The 14,471-nt window shown below is 54.4% G+C and overlaps 1 protein-coding gene across 2 annotated transcripts; it reads left to right on the top strand.

Annotated features, from left to right (window-relative positions):
• Positions 1–64: 64 nt before the first annotated feature.
• Positions 65–13,038, top strand: MMAB (metabolism of cobalamin associated B). Of its 2 annotated transcripts, XM_036276907.1 has the most exons (9): positions 65–198; positions 2,095–2,156; positions 3,169–3,262; positions 4,661–4,718; positions 6,817–6,889; positions 7,113–7,210; positions 7,964–8,028; positions 10,032–10,091; positions 12,634–13,038. In XM_036276907.1, the coding sequence occupies exons 1-9, from the start codon at positions 83–85 to the stop codon at positions 12,725–12,727; spliced, it is 720 nt and encodes a 239-aa protein (XP_036132800.1). In that variant the 5' UTR covers positions 65–82; the 3' UTR covers positions 12,728–13,038. The 2 variants fall into 2 exon arrangements, with proteins under 2 accessions (XP_036132800.1, XP_036132801.1); XM_036276908.1 differs by lacking the exons at positions 7,964–8,028; positions 10,032–10,091.
• The last annotated feature ends 1,433 nt before the right edge of the window (positions 13,039–14,471 follow it).

Raw genomic sequence — 14,471 nt, 5'->3', positions numbered from 1 at the left:
TGGCGCGGCCGGCGGTAGGTGGAGTCACCCCGGGCCCTGGACGGAAGGCTGGCGGGATCAACCCTGCCCTGTGGCTTGGCGCATGGCTGTGTGGGTCCTGGGAGGCCGCCTTGGCCTTCGCGGGTCCCTCGGGGCCGGCAGGCTACTTTGTCCCCGTTTCCAGAGCCGCGGTCCCCCGGGCGTGGAAGACGGGGACAGGTAAGTGCCTGGCTGGGAGGGTATCTCTAACACCTGGAATTGTGGGCGCCATAGTGACGTCGCACCGCTATGAGGTAACCAGGGCACCTGCCAGGTGCTGTCCTCTGTCTTGACGTCACCACGGCAATGTAGGCACCGTGGAAGCCAGAGACCAAGATTTCTTTGCACAAGAAAAGCCCGCCCGAAGCTCAAGGCAGGGCATATCCCAGGTGGCCCAGGAGGGGCCTCAATTCAGGTTTTCACCCAGCCCCAAAGCCCTTTACACTTTCAGACACAGACAGACACCACGTGACCTGAACATGGCTGTCATCGTGCACCTTGAGGCTTGCACCCGGTTCTCAGACCCCAGAACCTGTAGAGGACCATGAATTAATAATGGAGCGGTATATTACTCATAGATCCAGGCATCTAACCTTTGAATAACCATGTAACGTCACGGTTTAACGTTGAAGTCTGTAGTAGAGGTGTTATGTTGCTATTTGGAAAATGCCAGTGTTTTGAACCTGGTTTTGGCAATTCTTGATTTCTGAGTACTGCACCTTGAAGTTTCATAGAATGGAAGTGGCCCATGGTTCTTTCCCCCCAAGAGGCCCTGACTTGGTGGAGTAGAGGGTAAGAGTTTGGGTAGAGGAGAAGCAACAGTTTAGGGTCTGGAGTAAGATGGCCTTGGGCATGAGTCCCAGCCCTGCCTCTTCCTCCCTTGGTGGCTTAGGAAGTTGGGTCTCATCTTGTGAGCTACAATTTCCTTAACAGTAAAATGCAGGTCATAGGTAGTGCCTACTTTTAGGGCTGTGGGAAGGCCCCAGGGATAATTTCAGAAGATAATGTCAGTAATCCACTTAGTGCAGTGCAGAGCCTGGAAAAGTGACTGATAAATTCTTTTAGTGAATATTGAGCATCTGCATTGAACAATGCATGACATCAGCTACTCTGCAGATGTGGACGTGGGCAAGACACAGAACTTGCCCACAAAGGGCTTACGACTAAGAGGGATACGGAGGGGAAAGATGTCAACAAGAGAATTAAGCATGGGGGGTAAGTGCTGCCTCCGAGGTTACGAGCAGCATGCTGGGACCCACAGAAGGAGGTGCCCCACTGTGTAAGCCATCCCCACTCACTACCTCTCTTTTTTTAAATTAATTTATTTTTGTTAGAGATGTTTCTCCTTTTCCCCCCTACTGATTCTCCCCTCCCCCTCCCTCTCCGCCCTGTCCCCAGCGTTGTTGTCCATGTCCATCATGCATGCATACATGCATATAAGTTCTGTGGTTTATCTCTCCCCCACCACCCCTCTTCTGGGAATTGTCAGTCTGTACCCCACTTCCACGTCTCTGGGACTACCCCATTGCTCAGACTGTTATGTTCATTATATTCCACAAATAAGTGAGATCATATGATACTTGTCTTTCTCTGTTTGGCTTCTTTCGCTTAGGATAATACTTTCCAGGTCCCTCCATGTCGTCTCAAAGGATAAGAGATCTTTCTTTCTTACAGCTGCATAGTACTCCATTGTGTATATGTACCACTGCTTTTTTTATCCATTCGTCTACTGATGGACATTTGGGCTGTTTCCAGAGCTTAGCTATTGTAAATAGTGCTGCTATGAACATGGGGTACATATATTCTTTCTGATTGGTGTTTCAGGCTTCTTAGGCATATTCCTAGAAGTGGGATCACTGGGTCAAATGACAGTTCAATTTTTAATTTTCTGAAGTAACACCATATTGTTTTCCACAGTGGCTGCACCAGTCTGCATTCCCACCAGCAGTTTACTAGAGTCCCCTTTTCTCCACACCCTCGCCAGCGCTTGTTGTTGATGATTTGTTGATGGCGGACATTCTGACAGGTGTGAGGTGATATCCCACTACCACCTCTTGATGTCTGTTTTCTCATTAGGCCACAGCCTTCCTCGAAGACACCCAAGATCCCCAAGATTTACACCAAAACAGGAGACAAAGGTAGGGTGGGGACAGATGAAAAATGCAAAGAGCAACATGGCAGAATCCATTTTAAAGTTCTTCCAAATTATTTGCAGCCACTAAAAAGTGTGTGGCAGCCCTGGCTGGGTGGCTCAGTTGATTGGAGAGTCCTCCCATACACCAAAATGTTGAGGGTTTGATTCCTGGTCAGGGCGCATGCAGGAGGCAACTGATCATTGTTTCTCTCTCTCACTAAAAAAAAAAATCAATAAATATATCCTTGAGTGAGGATTAAAAAAAAAAAGTATGTGGCAGATCTCAGTATATATCACCAAAGTGTGATGTGATATGAAAAAGGTCCAAAATATATTAAGTGATAAAGCAAGTTGCAGAATAATCCAAATACTCAGAATCATTTGGATAAAAGGTTATGTGGGTATGTGCACACATGTATATGTGTTCAGGTATGCATAAAACAGTCTGAAAGGTTACACCTTGGACTATTATAACCTGGGAGAGAGATTGAATTTTGAGAGAAGGGAATGGACAGAATAGCTTTCATTATTTACTGTATGTACTTTTATCCTATTATTTTTTTCTAATAAACAAATATCACTTTGATAATATAAAAAATACCAGAACAGCCCTGGCCCGTTTGGCTCAGCAGTTAGAGCGTCAGCCTGCGGACCAGAGAGTCCCGGGTTCAGTTCCCACTAAGGGCATGTACCTCGGTTACAGTTCGTCCCTGCCCCGGTTGGGGTCATGTGGGTGGCAACAACTTGATGGCTTAACTCTTGTTTATATTAATTAGCCTATGGTGAAATTGGTTTTGTGATACAGTGTGTGGGCTTCTAGGGTGGTCATGTTCTGTTTCTTGATCTGAGTGCCAATCACAGAGGTATATTCAGTTAGCAGCAATTCATCAACTTGTACCCTTATGATCTGAGCACTTTTCTGCGTATATATTATACACGAAATGGAATTTTTTCTAAAAAGTGCATATCAGGAAAAAAAATCTTATTTTGGGCAGCTAAACATTTTTGTTTCACAGGGTTCGCTAGCACCTTCACTGGAGAAAGGAGACCCAAAGACGACCAGGTGTTTGAAGCCTTGGGAACTACAGATGAATTAAGTTCAGCTATTGGGTAAGGGAGGGATTGGTCTTGAGGCTGAGTTTGAAATGAGCATCAGTAAATGTAATTAACATGAAGCCTTTGAGACTGCTGGCTAGTCTCAGGGGCTGCCTGCCAACCCTTGATGAACCTGCCTCGGCCTGGAAGCACAGGAGCATCTGGTCAGCTCCACAAGGCTGCCAGGCCACAGGCGCCTTTCCCTTCTGGCGCTGCCTGCTCCTGCGCTGGCATCTGTCCCACGCCATGTGAAGCTGCCCTGCCCCTCATCCCGGCACCCGCACTCTTCCAATGAGTACATGTGTGCCATTGAAGTGCATATATTAAGTGAAAGAGGTGAGTTGAGCCCAGCATACACTGCATCAGATGTGTTCTCTTTTAAATAAGAGTATACACAGCCAGAGTTTAGAAGGACTCAGGGAATTAGCCAGGTTCAGCCAGGCCATGCTGTGATAGCAGACAGCCCCCAAATCTCATGGCTTACACCACCAAAGGTGTATTTCAGGCTTTCACATCAAGCCAGTCACAGGTTGGGAGTGTTCTGTTCCACATGATGTCACTCTGGGACCTGGGCTGGCAGGACGGCCTCTGCCTGGGACAACATCAGTAATTGTGGCAGAGGGAAGAGTGATCATGCAGAAGCCCACACTGGCTCTGAAAGCTTCTGTGAAGTGACACGTCACTTCTGCTCACATTTCACTGGCCAGAGCCGGTCACGTGGACATGCCAACCACAGTGCAGTAAGAGGGGCAGCAAGTATTTGATAGCAATTGTCCAGTCCCCCAAGCTCAGCAAGCTGTTGACAGTCTGAGTAGCAGTTACCTCAAGTGCTGGTTCAGGACCTCTGTGGGTGAAGGTCATGGGAAGCAGACAGAAACTGGCTTAACATTCTCTACTATTGCTGGCTGGCTGTGTGACTTCAGGCAAATCACCTGGCCTCTCTGAGCCTCTGAGTAGGAAGTCCCACCTGGAGCATTGCTTCCTCCAGGAAGCCCTCCCTGAATCCTTGCCAAGGCCAAGTTTCCCAGGAATCTAGCCTTTTCCTTCAGAGCACTGACCTCAGTTTGCAACGTCACCTTCAGTCATGGGATATTCAATTCAGGTCTCCCTCTCCTGCTGAACAGAGCCTGTGCCACCTCTCACCACTGAATCGCCCGGACCTGGTCAGAGTAGGCACTGGAAAAGGAATTGTTGACTGGATGAGTCATTAGTGTAAGAAGAGGCATTTTGAGTAACAAATACCCTTTACCAAATGGAAGGTTATAATGTTCTTATTGTCAGCAAGAAATAACACTGTAGCTATTATAGCCAAATTAGCTAAATGGCCCATCACCTGAGAATCTATTGCCTACAGCAAAACAGGGCCTGGGGACATTATATTAGAGGCCAATTCTTTTTCCTTTTGCCTCATAGGTTCGCTATGGAATTCATCGCAGAGAAGGGCCACCCATTTGCGGAGGAGCTTGAGAAAGTGAGTAACGTCTTGCCCCAGGCTGGGATTTTTTTTTTTTTTAATCCCCGAGGCCTGGTGACCCTAACTGCATTTGCCATTTGATCATGGCTTCCTCTCTGTGTCACCTGGGACTAGTCACACCTCCTCTGAGCCTCAGTTTCTCCATCTGTAAAACGGCGACACACAGAGATAACCCTCACAGGCAAGAGAGGGAAAGGTAAAGGGAAGTGGTCTCTGCCCCCCAGGGGGCATTGGCCGTGTCTGGGAACATTTTGGTTATCACAACCGAAGGTGGAGGTTCTACCAGCACCTAGCGGGCAGAAGCCAGGGATGCCGCTTGCATCCCACAGTGCACGTGACAGCCCCACCACAGACAGTGACCTGGCCCAGAATGTCAGTGGCACCAAGCTGGGAAAGCCAGAAGCCAGACTGCAGTAAGCCCTCGGCCAGCGGAGCTCATGGTTACTAGTGAAACTGTCTTCCAAAAGCACCCGAGGCCCTGGTCCACAGAGCCTCCAGCAATGGAGACAGGGGCGCCTTCCCAGGACACACAGGACGTGTCCAGGGCTTCAGTCCCCAGACTGACCTGCGTCTTTTGAAACTGCTCCCCGGAGGGTCAGCCCTCAGCCCGCTCCAGTCCTCCAGGCCAGGCTGGAGCTCACTTGGGCTCCTAGGAGCGGACCGAGGGCAGTGAGGGGGCTGCAGGGTGGGAGGCCGCAACTGCTGGAACATTCTGTGAGCGAGGCACCTCCTGGGTGACGGTTTCCAGCTTCATAAAGGGGAACTTCACGTCCACAGTGGTCATTTCTCCCTCCTGTGCTCGTCTCTGAGCGGGGTTTGCAGAGGGAGAGCTGGGGCAGTGACGTGATGACCCCCCCACGCTTGTCCTTTGGGTCCCAGCTTCAGCATCACTTCCTCCAGTGCCTCCCCTGGCCAAGGCTACCTCCAGCTGGGTGGGGCGCCTCTCCCAGCCTCCCCCAGCTCCTGTGCTTCCCCTTTAGCAGCAGGCGTCACCAGGAGTGTCAGACTGCCTGGTCCCCTTTCTCCCCACCCAGCCGGGTCACCCTGAGGGGTCAGACTGTGGCTTGTTCACCCAGGGGCTACTCCCTGGGCTGTGGAAGATTGCCAGGCAGCCTGTCTGCTGCTGTCTTCACATCATCCCATTTGATCCTCGCAGAAGCCCAGAGAGGGTGACTTGCCCTAGGCCCCACAGCCAGAGATCAGCGAGCTGGGATCCCATTCCCCACCAGGGCAAACTCGATCCAGTGTTACCTGGGGTGATCGCTGTGTTTGCCAACCACAGGCATTATTGTTACTTCCCTTCCACCAGAAACCAGACAGCAAGCAGACAGTGATGCACCTAGGGTCTGCTGGTCAGTGGCCCAGGGAGGGTCTAGTCCACTGCTAGGTGGGAACCTCTGCACCCATCTGCTGTGTCCTGCTCCTGTCACACTCAGGGGCCATTTTATCAGAGGTCACAGCTCCACTCCCCACCTGACCAGGCACAAGGTACAGGTGTTTGTGGGTCTTGTTGGCACAGGAGTTAGGCATTTGTCACGCAGGGGCCTGGAGTCCTTTCAGCAGAGCTCAGGAGGCCACCTCTGTTATGAGCACCCCTGGCCCTCAGAGCACAGTCCTCACCCGGCCACGCATCCTGTCCTGAGACACTCCACACGCCTCTGCTGACCATATTCTCCCAGGTCCTGTGCTGCATAACCAAGACAGCACTGGCGGCTGTTACAGGCTGGAAAAGCAAAGCTGTTCGTTTAGAGAAAAGAAAAAGAACCTCACTGGGCCCAGACACATGGGAGATGAGGGTCAGGGTGAGCAGATTCTTCTTGACCATCACTAGGCACTTGATACTCATTGTCTTTGTAACCCAGCCGTCCCCAAGGCAGCCAGGTCCCCCCCAACAGGTCTAGTGTCCAGCATGCTAAAGATTTGGACAGAGCTTGCTAGTTAGCCGTTAAATTCCAGCTAATTAAAGGTTCTGACAGTCCCCAACAGGCCAGCCCCGCACGCCTTGCTCAGTCAGGTGGTCCCTTTGCAGGAACCAGTGGTCTCCGCTTGGTCCCCAACAATAGATCTTCATTCCCACCTTCTGTTGCTTCCCCAGATCCAGTGCTCCCTGCAGGACGTCGGCTCTGCCCTGGCGACACCTCGATCCTCAGCCAGGGAGGCTCATTTAAGTAATTCTCTCCTGACTTACTTAGGAGGGCTGGGCCCGAGGGCGGGGACCTCGGTGTCACCTGGGACCCCTGTTAGCCTGGCCCGCAGACCCTGAGAGGGAAGAACCTTTCAAGAGAATGGAAGTGGTGTGGAAGGCACGGGCAGGAAGAGCGGAGGGCGGTTTCCTCCATGACCCAGCGGGCCATGGGCCTCACGGCCGTGTCCTGCCCCTTGCCTCCTCAGGACACACCACATTTGAGACGGGGCCCATCCTGGAGCTGGAGCGTTGGATCGACAAATACTCCAGCCAGCTCCCCCCGCTCACCGCTTTCATTCTGCCTGTAGGTACTGGGCAGCCTGTCTGGCGGGTGGCTGCAGGCCAAGTGTCGTGACAAAAACACTGGGACATTGAATAAGTCCCCTTCTTTAATTTTTTACAGTGACAGGGCTGTCCCCCACATCCCCTGCCCTCCCATCCCTGTCCACTCCGGAGGGGGGTGTCCAGCGGGTGCACCCTGGCAGGGCACCCTGCGTGCAGCACACTGCCTGTTGGGGTGGGAGGCAGGGCCCACCTGTCTGCAGGGCACGCCTGTCTGTGCAGAGCCCACCTGTCTGCAGTGGGCACACCTGTCTGTGCAGGGCCCACCTGTCTGCAGGGCACACCTGTCTGTGCAGGGCCCACCTGTCTGCAGTGGGCACGCCTATCTGTGCAGGGCCCACCTGTCTGCAGGGCACACCTGTCTGTGCAGGGCCCACCTGTCTGCAGGGCACACCTGTCTGCAGTGGGCACGCCTATCTGTGCAGGGCCCACCTGTCTGCAGGGCACACCTGTCTGTGCAGGGTCCACCTGTCTGCAGTGGGCACACCTGTCTGTGCAGGGCCCACCTGTCTGCAGTGGGCACGCCTATCTGTGCAGGGCCCACCTGTCTGCAGGGCACACCTGTCTGTGCAGGGCCCACCTGTCTGCAGTGGGCACACCTATCTGTGCAGGGCCCACCTGTCTGTGCAGGGCCCACCTGTCTGCAGGGCACACCTGTCTGCAGTGGGCACGACCCCCACCCCTCTGTCCAGCCAACGCCGCGCTCTCCTTGCAGTCGGGAGGCAAGAGCAGCTCTGCGCTGCATCTCTGTCGGGCCGTGTGTCGCCGAGCTGAGAGACGGTAAGGGGCCCAGGGGAGAGGGAGCCGGGTCAGAGCGCGAGGCAGGCCGGCCAGCGGGGTCACCTCCATGTCATCCGGCCACCCATCAGCAGGCCTCCTGGCACCTTCACCGTGCCAGATGGACACCAGGCCAGACCAAATCTCCGTCCACAGAGCCCCACATTGTGGAGGGGAGACAATGGTCTGTGACCAGACAAATGACAGGCGAGGTGACTGCACATCGAGATCAGAGCTTGTGGAGAAACAGGCAGTTACGGGGGGCGGGGCCTAGTGAGTTTAGTTGGCCGTTTCTTGTAATACTCACATGGTATGAAATTCCAAAGGGTGTTCAGTGACCATCCTCCCCTGTGCCCCTGCTCCCCCATTCCTGGGGGTTAATTTCAGTCTGAGCTGAGTAGAAATGACTGGAGCCCACACTGGGTAAAGGGCTGTGAGGGAGGCTGAGGGGTGCCAGGGTGATCCAGCCTGGGCACAGCGAAGGTTTCTCTCAGTCACACCGTGGGAGCCAAGAGTTGAAGGGTGGGGGTGGGGGTGGGGTGGGGGTGGGAGGCAGAACAGAGTGTCCAGCGCGAGGGGATGGCTAGGGCAGAAGCGGCAGTCTGCATTGGAAGGACAGGAAGGAGCCACGTGAACCAGAGTGAGGGGCATGGGGAACAGTGAGGCCAGAGGCTGAGCTCAAGCCCGAAGGCCTGCCTTCACCCTGAGAGTACCAGGAACCCAGGGGTGGGTTTTAGGCCATGGGGTCACATGGAAGGACGCTGCTGGGTAGAGAAGGGCCCAGAGGGACCCTCGTGGCCATGGGGGTGCAGGTGGAAGCTCTCAATGGACCAGCCACCTGCTACCCCAATCCCTTAACTCGGAGTCTGGAGAGGAGGGACCCCCAAAAGCTACTGACAGCCTTTTAAAGGAAACTTTAAAAGTACTTACAGAATCTCCATTTACCCCACTTAGACTAGGCTGCTACTCAGCTTTACAGAGAAATGGAAATAAAGGTACTTTGATACAAGTCAGGGTTGTGCCGGGCACTTTATGTTCACTATTTCATTGATTCTTTTTTTTATCCTCACCCAAGGACATTTTCCCATTTTTTATTCAAATAGAGCAGGAGGGAGAGAGAGAGAGAGAAACATCGATGTGAAAGAAACACATCGAGTGGCTGCCACCCACACGACCAACCAGGGCCGGGGACTAACCGCACCCAAGGTACATGCCCTTAGTGGGAACCAAACCCCGGTCTCTCCGACCGCAAGCCAACGCTCTAACCGCTGAGCAGAACTGGCCAGGGCTCATTGAGTCTTCCTGATGACCCTGGGAGAGGGGGTGGCAGCCCCTGCTTTATAGGTATAAGAAGTTGGAGTTCAGAGAAGTGACGGCACGAACCTGACTGGTTCATGCAAGAGTCTGGAGTTGAGCCCAGGTGTATCTGGTCCAAACCCGAGCTCTGTCCACAGCCCTGCATCATAGGGTTTTATCCTCCATGAAAGGCTCTTGGGCCCAAGTTGTTCCTAAAGGGATCTTGGGTAACAGAAAGAGCTTTGGCTTCAAAAGAAAAAGTCATTTGTAAAAAGCCATGCACATCAGCCATGCTTATAATAGTAAAACACTGGGAACAACCCAGAGGCCCAGTGGTGGGCGATGGCCGAGCAGTGAATGGGTCCTCAGTCCATGAGACAGGAGGCATGCATGTGGGACACCAGCAGGCAAAAAAGCCCCTCGAGCAGGGGACACCAAGCCAGAGCCTCAGCTTTAGGGCAAGCATCTCCTTGCAAGGGTTATGCAACAGAGGTGACGTGCATGCAGGGCCTAGCAAGGGCCTGCCCTGTCGTTCACACTCAGCAGACAGCAGTCCACTGTCTAGAATGTCCACATAGACTGGCAAGGGCACCAGATCAAGCTACAGTGGTGTCCTGGTGACATGCAGGCCTGGGACGCAGCTCTGGGTCCTGCATGTGTTGATCGCGTAACGTTGATCCTGTGTGATGCTGTGAACCCTCCCTTTGCAGCGTGGTGCCCCTTGTCCAGATGGGTGAGACGGATGCAAACGTGGCCAGGTTCTTAAACAGGTACTTAGATGGAATTTGGAGATCTCTCTCCTCTGGAAAACGACATTATGGGAAGTAACAACAATGGAATGGGCCTCACTCATTCATGTCATATTCACTGAGGGTGTGCTGTGTGCCAGGCACTGTGCCGGGCACAGGAATGCAGCTGAGAACAAGGCGGATACAGTCCCTACTTCAGAACAAAAGGACAGTGCAGTTGCAAGGGGCCTGCTTTGAGGCCAGGTAATGGGGGGGGGGGCTTGAAAGGTGTCCCCTCGTGGCCCCTGGGCAGTGTGAGCTGAGAGGAGCCAGCCAGGCAAAGCAAGCTCAGGACCATCTAGGCTCAGGGCCCTGGCACAGGACCCAATTAGCTGGCTGACCCAGGGAGGGCCCCTGCAGCCCCACACTAGGCCTCCACAGCCAGGGCTACAGTTGGCCCAAGGCCTTCTTCCCTGGGTTCTGCTCCAGCATTGACTTGTGCAGCTTTAGTGTGGGCAAGGCCAGCACCCATGGGCAGGCCAAGAGCTGGGGGACACCTGGGAGCTGTCCTGGGTGTCCAGAAAGTGGCCCCTTATTGGGGCCCACTCCCACAGGGACATAGCCAGAGATTTGATGGGTCCTGACCAACTCCTTTCTTCCTGCGAGGGGTGTAGGCCTCAGCGGGGTGAGGAATGTTGCACTCATGGTCATAGCAGTGACTCCTTAGGGGAGCCCTTGTCACTAGAGAGGTACTGGGACTGAGGTGGGTCTGCTCTGGCATGGTCTACAGTGTGTGGGTTCTTGACTTTGTGCAGAAAAGATTTTCCAGGTGATTTTGAGAGTACCTTTATTAAAGCTGGGACAGTGAAACAAAAGAAAGGCTTAGGATAGAAGAGGCAAGATCACAGCAACAGGAGTGAGCCTAGACTGGGCTACCTAGGCTCAGGAAAGAAAGTCACGGTAACAGAAGTGAGCCACACTGGGCTGCGTGGACTCAGGAAACAAGTTAAAGAGGCAAAAGGAGGGCCCTTGGAGACAGGTTCATGGGGTGAGCCCAGGATGAGCTGCCGCTGCCCACTGCTCCCCTGGTTGTGTCTCAGGACCCTTAGAGCTTCAGAGAGAGATCAAAAGTATACCCTAGGAAAGGGGGGCACAGGCTTGCTCCAGAGGGAGTGCGTGCATGCTGACATTCTTTGTCTTAAGGGTTTTTCTCTGTTTCTAAAGGCAAGAGTTTTAGGGAAGGTCTCAGGGGAGGGTCTCAACAGAATCATTAAGGGCTTTCCAGGTGTGTTCTTTAATAGGCTGACGCACAAGATGAGCCTACAGGAGTTTCGGACCATTCTGTGGCCAGCTTCATGCTGGCACTGATGGCACCGCTGGGTCTGTTAGCTCCCTCCTTGACCAGAGTGGTTAAGCTGCTCACTCTCGGGTTGGGGAGGACATGTGTAAACCATTTGCTCCTCCGTGTCCTTGGTTAGGGAAGATAAGATCTTAGGATTTATTTGCAGGCTGTTAATTGCAATGGCCTCGTTTATTTATTTATTTCTTGGCTTTGTTTAACTATCTGCCTCCGTTTCCCTCATTCCACTGGCCAAGGAATTTTCCTAGCCTCTGACTGTCCTGCCTCTCTCCGACAGTCCTGTAGTGTTCTAAGGGCCGAGTCAGTTCATTCCCTCAGCAAGGAAGGTGTCCCTGAGCGGGTGAGAGACAGGCTGGCCAGGCTGCCTGGCGTGAGGAGGAGGGACCTGGCGTGAGCTGGCCTCAGAGGGCGGAGGGGGCAGGGAGAGGTGGAGGAGGTGGTGCTCAGTGCTCTGCATGAAAACCAGCAGTGCAGGAAGCTTAGACAGGAGAGCTCTGAACTCACCGCAGGCGCCTCAGGGCAGGCTGGGTGTCTCCTCTCGTGTTTCTCTCCACCCCAACTCCTGCCCAGAGGCCCCATCCCTGGGTGTTCAAAGAAAGAAGGGAGGGGACTAGAGTCTGGCGGATGGAATACTCCAGGCCACAGCTTCTCGATGGGACAGCTGGCAGTGTCTGGAGTCATGTTCGTTTGGCACAACTGGGTGGAGGCCAGGGATGCTGCCCAGTGTCCCACAATGCACGGGACAGCCCCCCTCCCCACGACAGCGAAGGATCCAGAATGTCAGTAGATTGAGAGCCCTGCTCTAGACTTCTCTACTCGAAGCAGGTCCTCAGACCAGCAGCGCCAGCGTCACCTGCACATCACCAGGCTCTCCAGGGACTTGTGTGCACACTACAGTGTGGGAGGCACTCGTCCTGGTCACTGGAAGGTGCAGAAAGCAGCCCAGGGAGTGGCCCAGTCACCAGCCCTGTGAGGTTGGGTGGGGTAGCGGCCTTGTTCTGTAGGAACCGCCCTGCCCTGGTGCCAGAGCTGGGCGCTTGGCTGTCACGGAAGCTGGCTCCAAGTGCCATCCATCAAGCCCGAGTTGGCTGCTGCTCTTGTCCCACCCGATGCTCCTGGGGCACATGATTTATATTTCCTCCTTGAAGGCTAATGTGGGAAAGACCTAGTTAGCATTGATTGCTCCTTTCGGATCACTCCGTCTGCTTCTCTTTGCCCCTCCAGACTCAGCGACTATCTCTTCACGTTAGCCAGATATGCAGCCATGAAGGAGGGGAGTCAAGAAAAAATATACAAGAAAAATGACCCGTCGGACTGAACCTGAGGCCCTTGGAAATAATGGAAAGGGGGAGCTTTGTCGACCCCTCCATGGTGACCCAGCGGGGAAAAGAAGAGTGTGCCCTTGGCGTCCTGACCACGAAGGCCTCACCCGGGGCGCTCAGCTGGTCCTTTGTCGAGACTCCTGGCCCTGCCAGACCCCTGCCCCTCTCCAGGAGCTGCGGCTGCCGGAGGGCTGTGCCTGCGCCGGGCTCCCGTGGGCCTGGAGGGCCTGGGGTGAGTTCAGTATTGCAGAGAGAAAGGTGAAGTGATTGTTGTAAAGAGAAGGAGCCACACAGAAAAAAGAATAAAAGTGGGAAAGTCTTGACCCGAGTGTGTGTGTGTGAGAGAGAGGGAGAGAGAGAGGGAGCACCCTTCCGCCGCCGACCTGGCTCGCTCAAGGATTTGGAATGGTACCTTGGAAATGTAATTGTGATTCACCTGTGCCAAAGGGGCTTTAAATGTCACATTTATAAGGGGAAGGCAGACAGGATTTGGAAGTTTAGTCACCTCTGAGCCACCCATCACCTCAGTGTGGGGGAAGGACCACTGCAGAGTGACGGGTGAGCCTCGGAAACACTCAGCGTGGGCCGGGCGTGCGTGGCAGGGGTGCAGCCTGGAGAATCCTCTCCGGAGGGGATCCTCCCTCCCTCCAGGGATGAAGATCCCGGTGAGAGGAACACCACCGCTTAGAGGAGGGCATGTCCCGCCAGGCAGATGGGGCCAGGGCCGAGGTGGAGCATATTCAGCCGGAGACCACGAGATCCGTTGCCAGCGCGGCCGGCACAGACGAGACACCGACACCTCCCTGGGGTTGCACTTGGCTGGTGTATGCGTCAGACCCATGCCATGGCTGCGTCTTATTTCACTTGTCACCACGCTCCTTCCGCTAGGAAACGACTCTGCAGGGCCAGCTGTGTCCTTGGGAAGGGGTTTATGAAGGGCGAGGAGGCGGCCCTGAGAACCTGAAGATTCCACGCTGCCAACTGCAGGAAATGACTTCAGAAGGGCAGGCTCTTGCTGTCGGTCAGGGCGGAGAAGCCGGTGAGCTCCATCCAGCACTGGTTTGTTTGCTGAGTGCTTGCTTCCCGGGGCTCAGGAAGGCGGTCACAGCTAGCATCTCCCCAGCATTAGAAGCGTCAGGTCAGTCACGTGCCGCCTCCCCCTCGAGTGTTGCTGGGTCCTTTTGTTCCCAGCAGGCTGCAGTGGCCCCTAAGCCTGGGGCAGAGTGGCTGAGGTGCCGGAGAGTGAGAGTGAGAGTGAGAACCATCCTGCTCCCTCCCCTGGGGCCCCGCAGTGAGCGCCAGGTCTGGACAGCAGGTGCTCCGCGTTTGTGAGCAGAACTGAAGCGGCAGCGTGAACATTGCAGGGGAGGCTCCGGCGGCTGCAGCAAATGGCTCACGCACTCAGTTCTGCCCGCTCCTCAACATCTTCCAGGAAGGAGCAGACGTAGAACAGGAGCCCTGCGCGCTTAGCCACGCTGAGACCTACCCCACGAAGGCCGAGAGAAGCCGAGTAAATTCAGTGTCCTCAGGGGATGCTCTTTGAAACAGGGCAGTTTGCCTGTTGCAGGCCTTCCGCACCAGCCCTTGCTGGGAGGGGCTGTCACAGGCCAGACGTTGACCCGGGTTTGTAGGCCCCTCTGCACCTGCCCTCCACCAGCAAACGTCCCCCGAGAGACAGCCCGGTGCAGGGCAGCCTTGGCATCTCCGGGGGGGTGTCCTGTGCCACCAACCTGGGAAAGA

This window comes from Molossus molossus, unplaced genomic scaffold (genome assembly GCF_014108415.1).
Source record: "Molossus molossus isolate mMolMol1 unplaced genomic scaffold, mMolMol1.p scaffold_m16_p_22, whole genome shotgun sequence".
Lineage (NCBI taxonomy): Eukaryota > Metazoa > Chordata > Mammalia > Chiroptera > Molossidae > Molossus > Molossus molossus.
Note: the sequence above shows the minus strand (reverse complement) of the source record. Positions and strands in the feature narration are given on the sequence as shown.

Bases quoted from the DNA above. Each gene is read 5' to 3' on its own strand.
- MMAB (XM_036276907.1), top strand. From the start codon at position 83: ATGGCTGTGTGGGTCCTGGGAGGCCGCCTTGGCCTTCGCGGGTCCCTC. The intron at 6,890-7,112 runs GTAATTCTCTCC...TTGCCTCCTCAG, and splicing joins AGCCAGGGAGGCTCATTTAA to GACACACCACATTTGAGACG. The intron at 8,029-10,031 runs GTAAGGGGCCCA...CTCCCTTTGCAG, and splicing joins TGTCGCCGAGCTGAGAGACG to CGTGGTGCCCCTTGTCCAGA.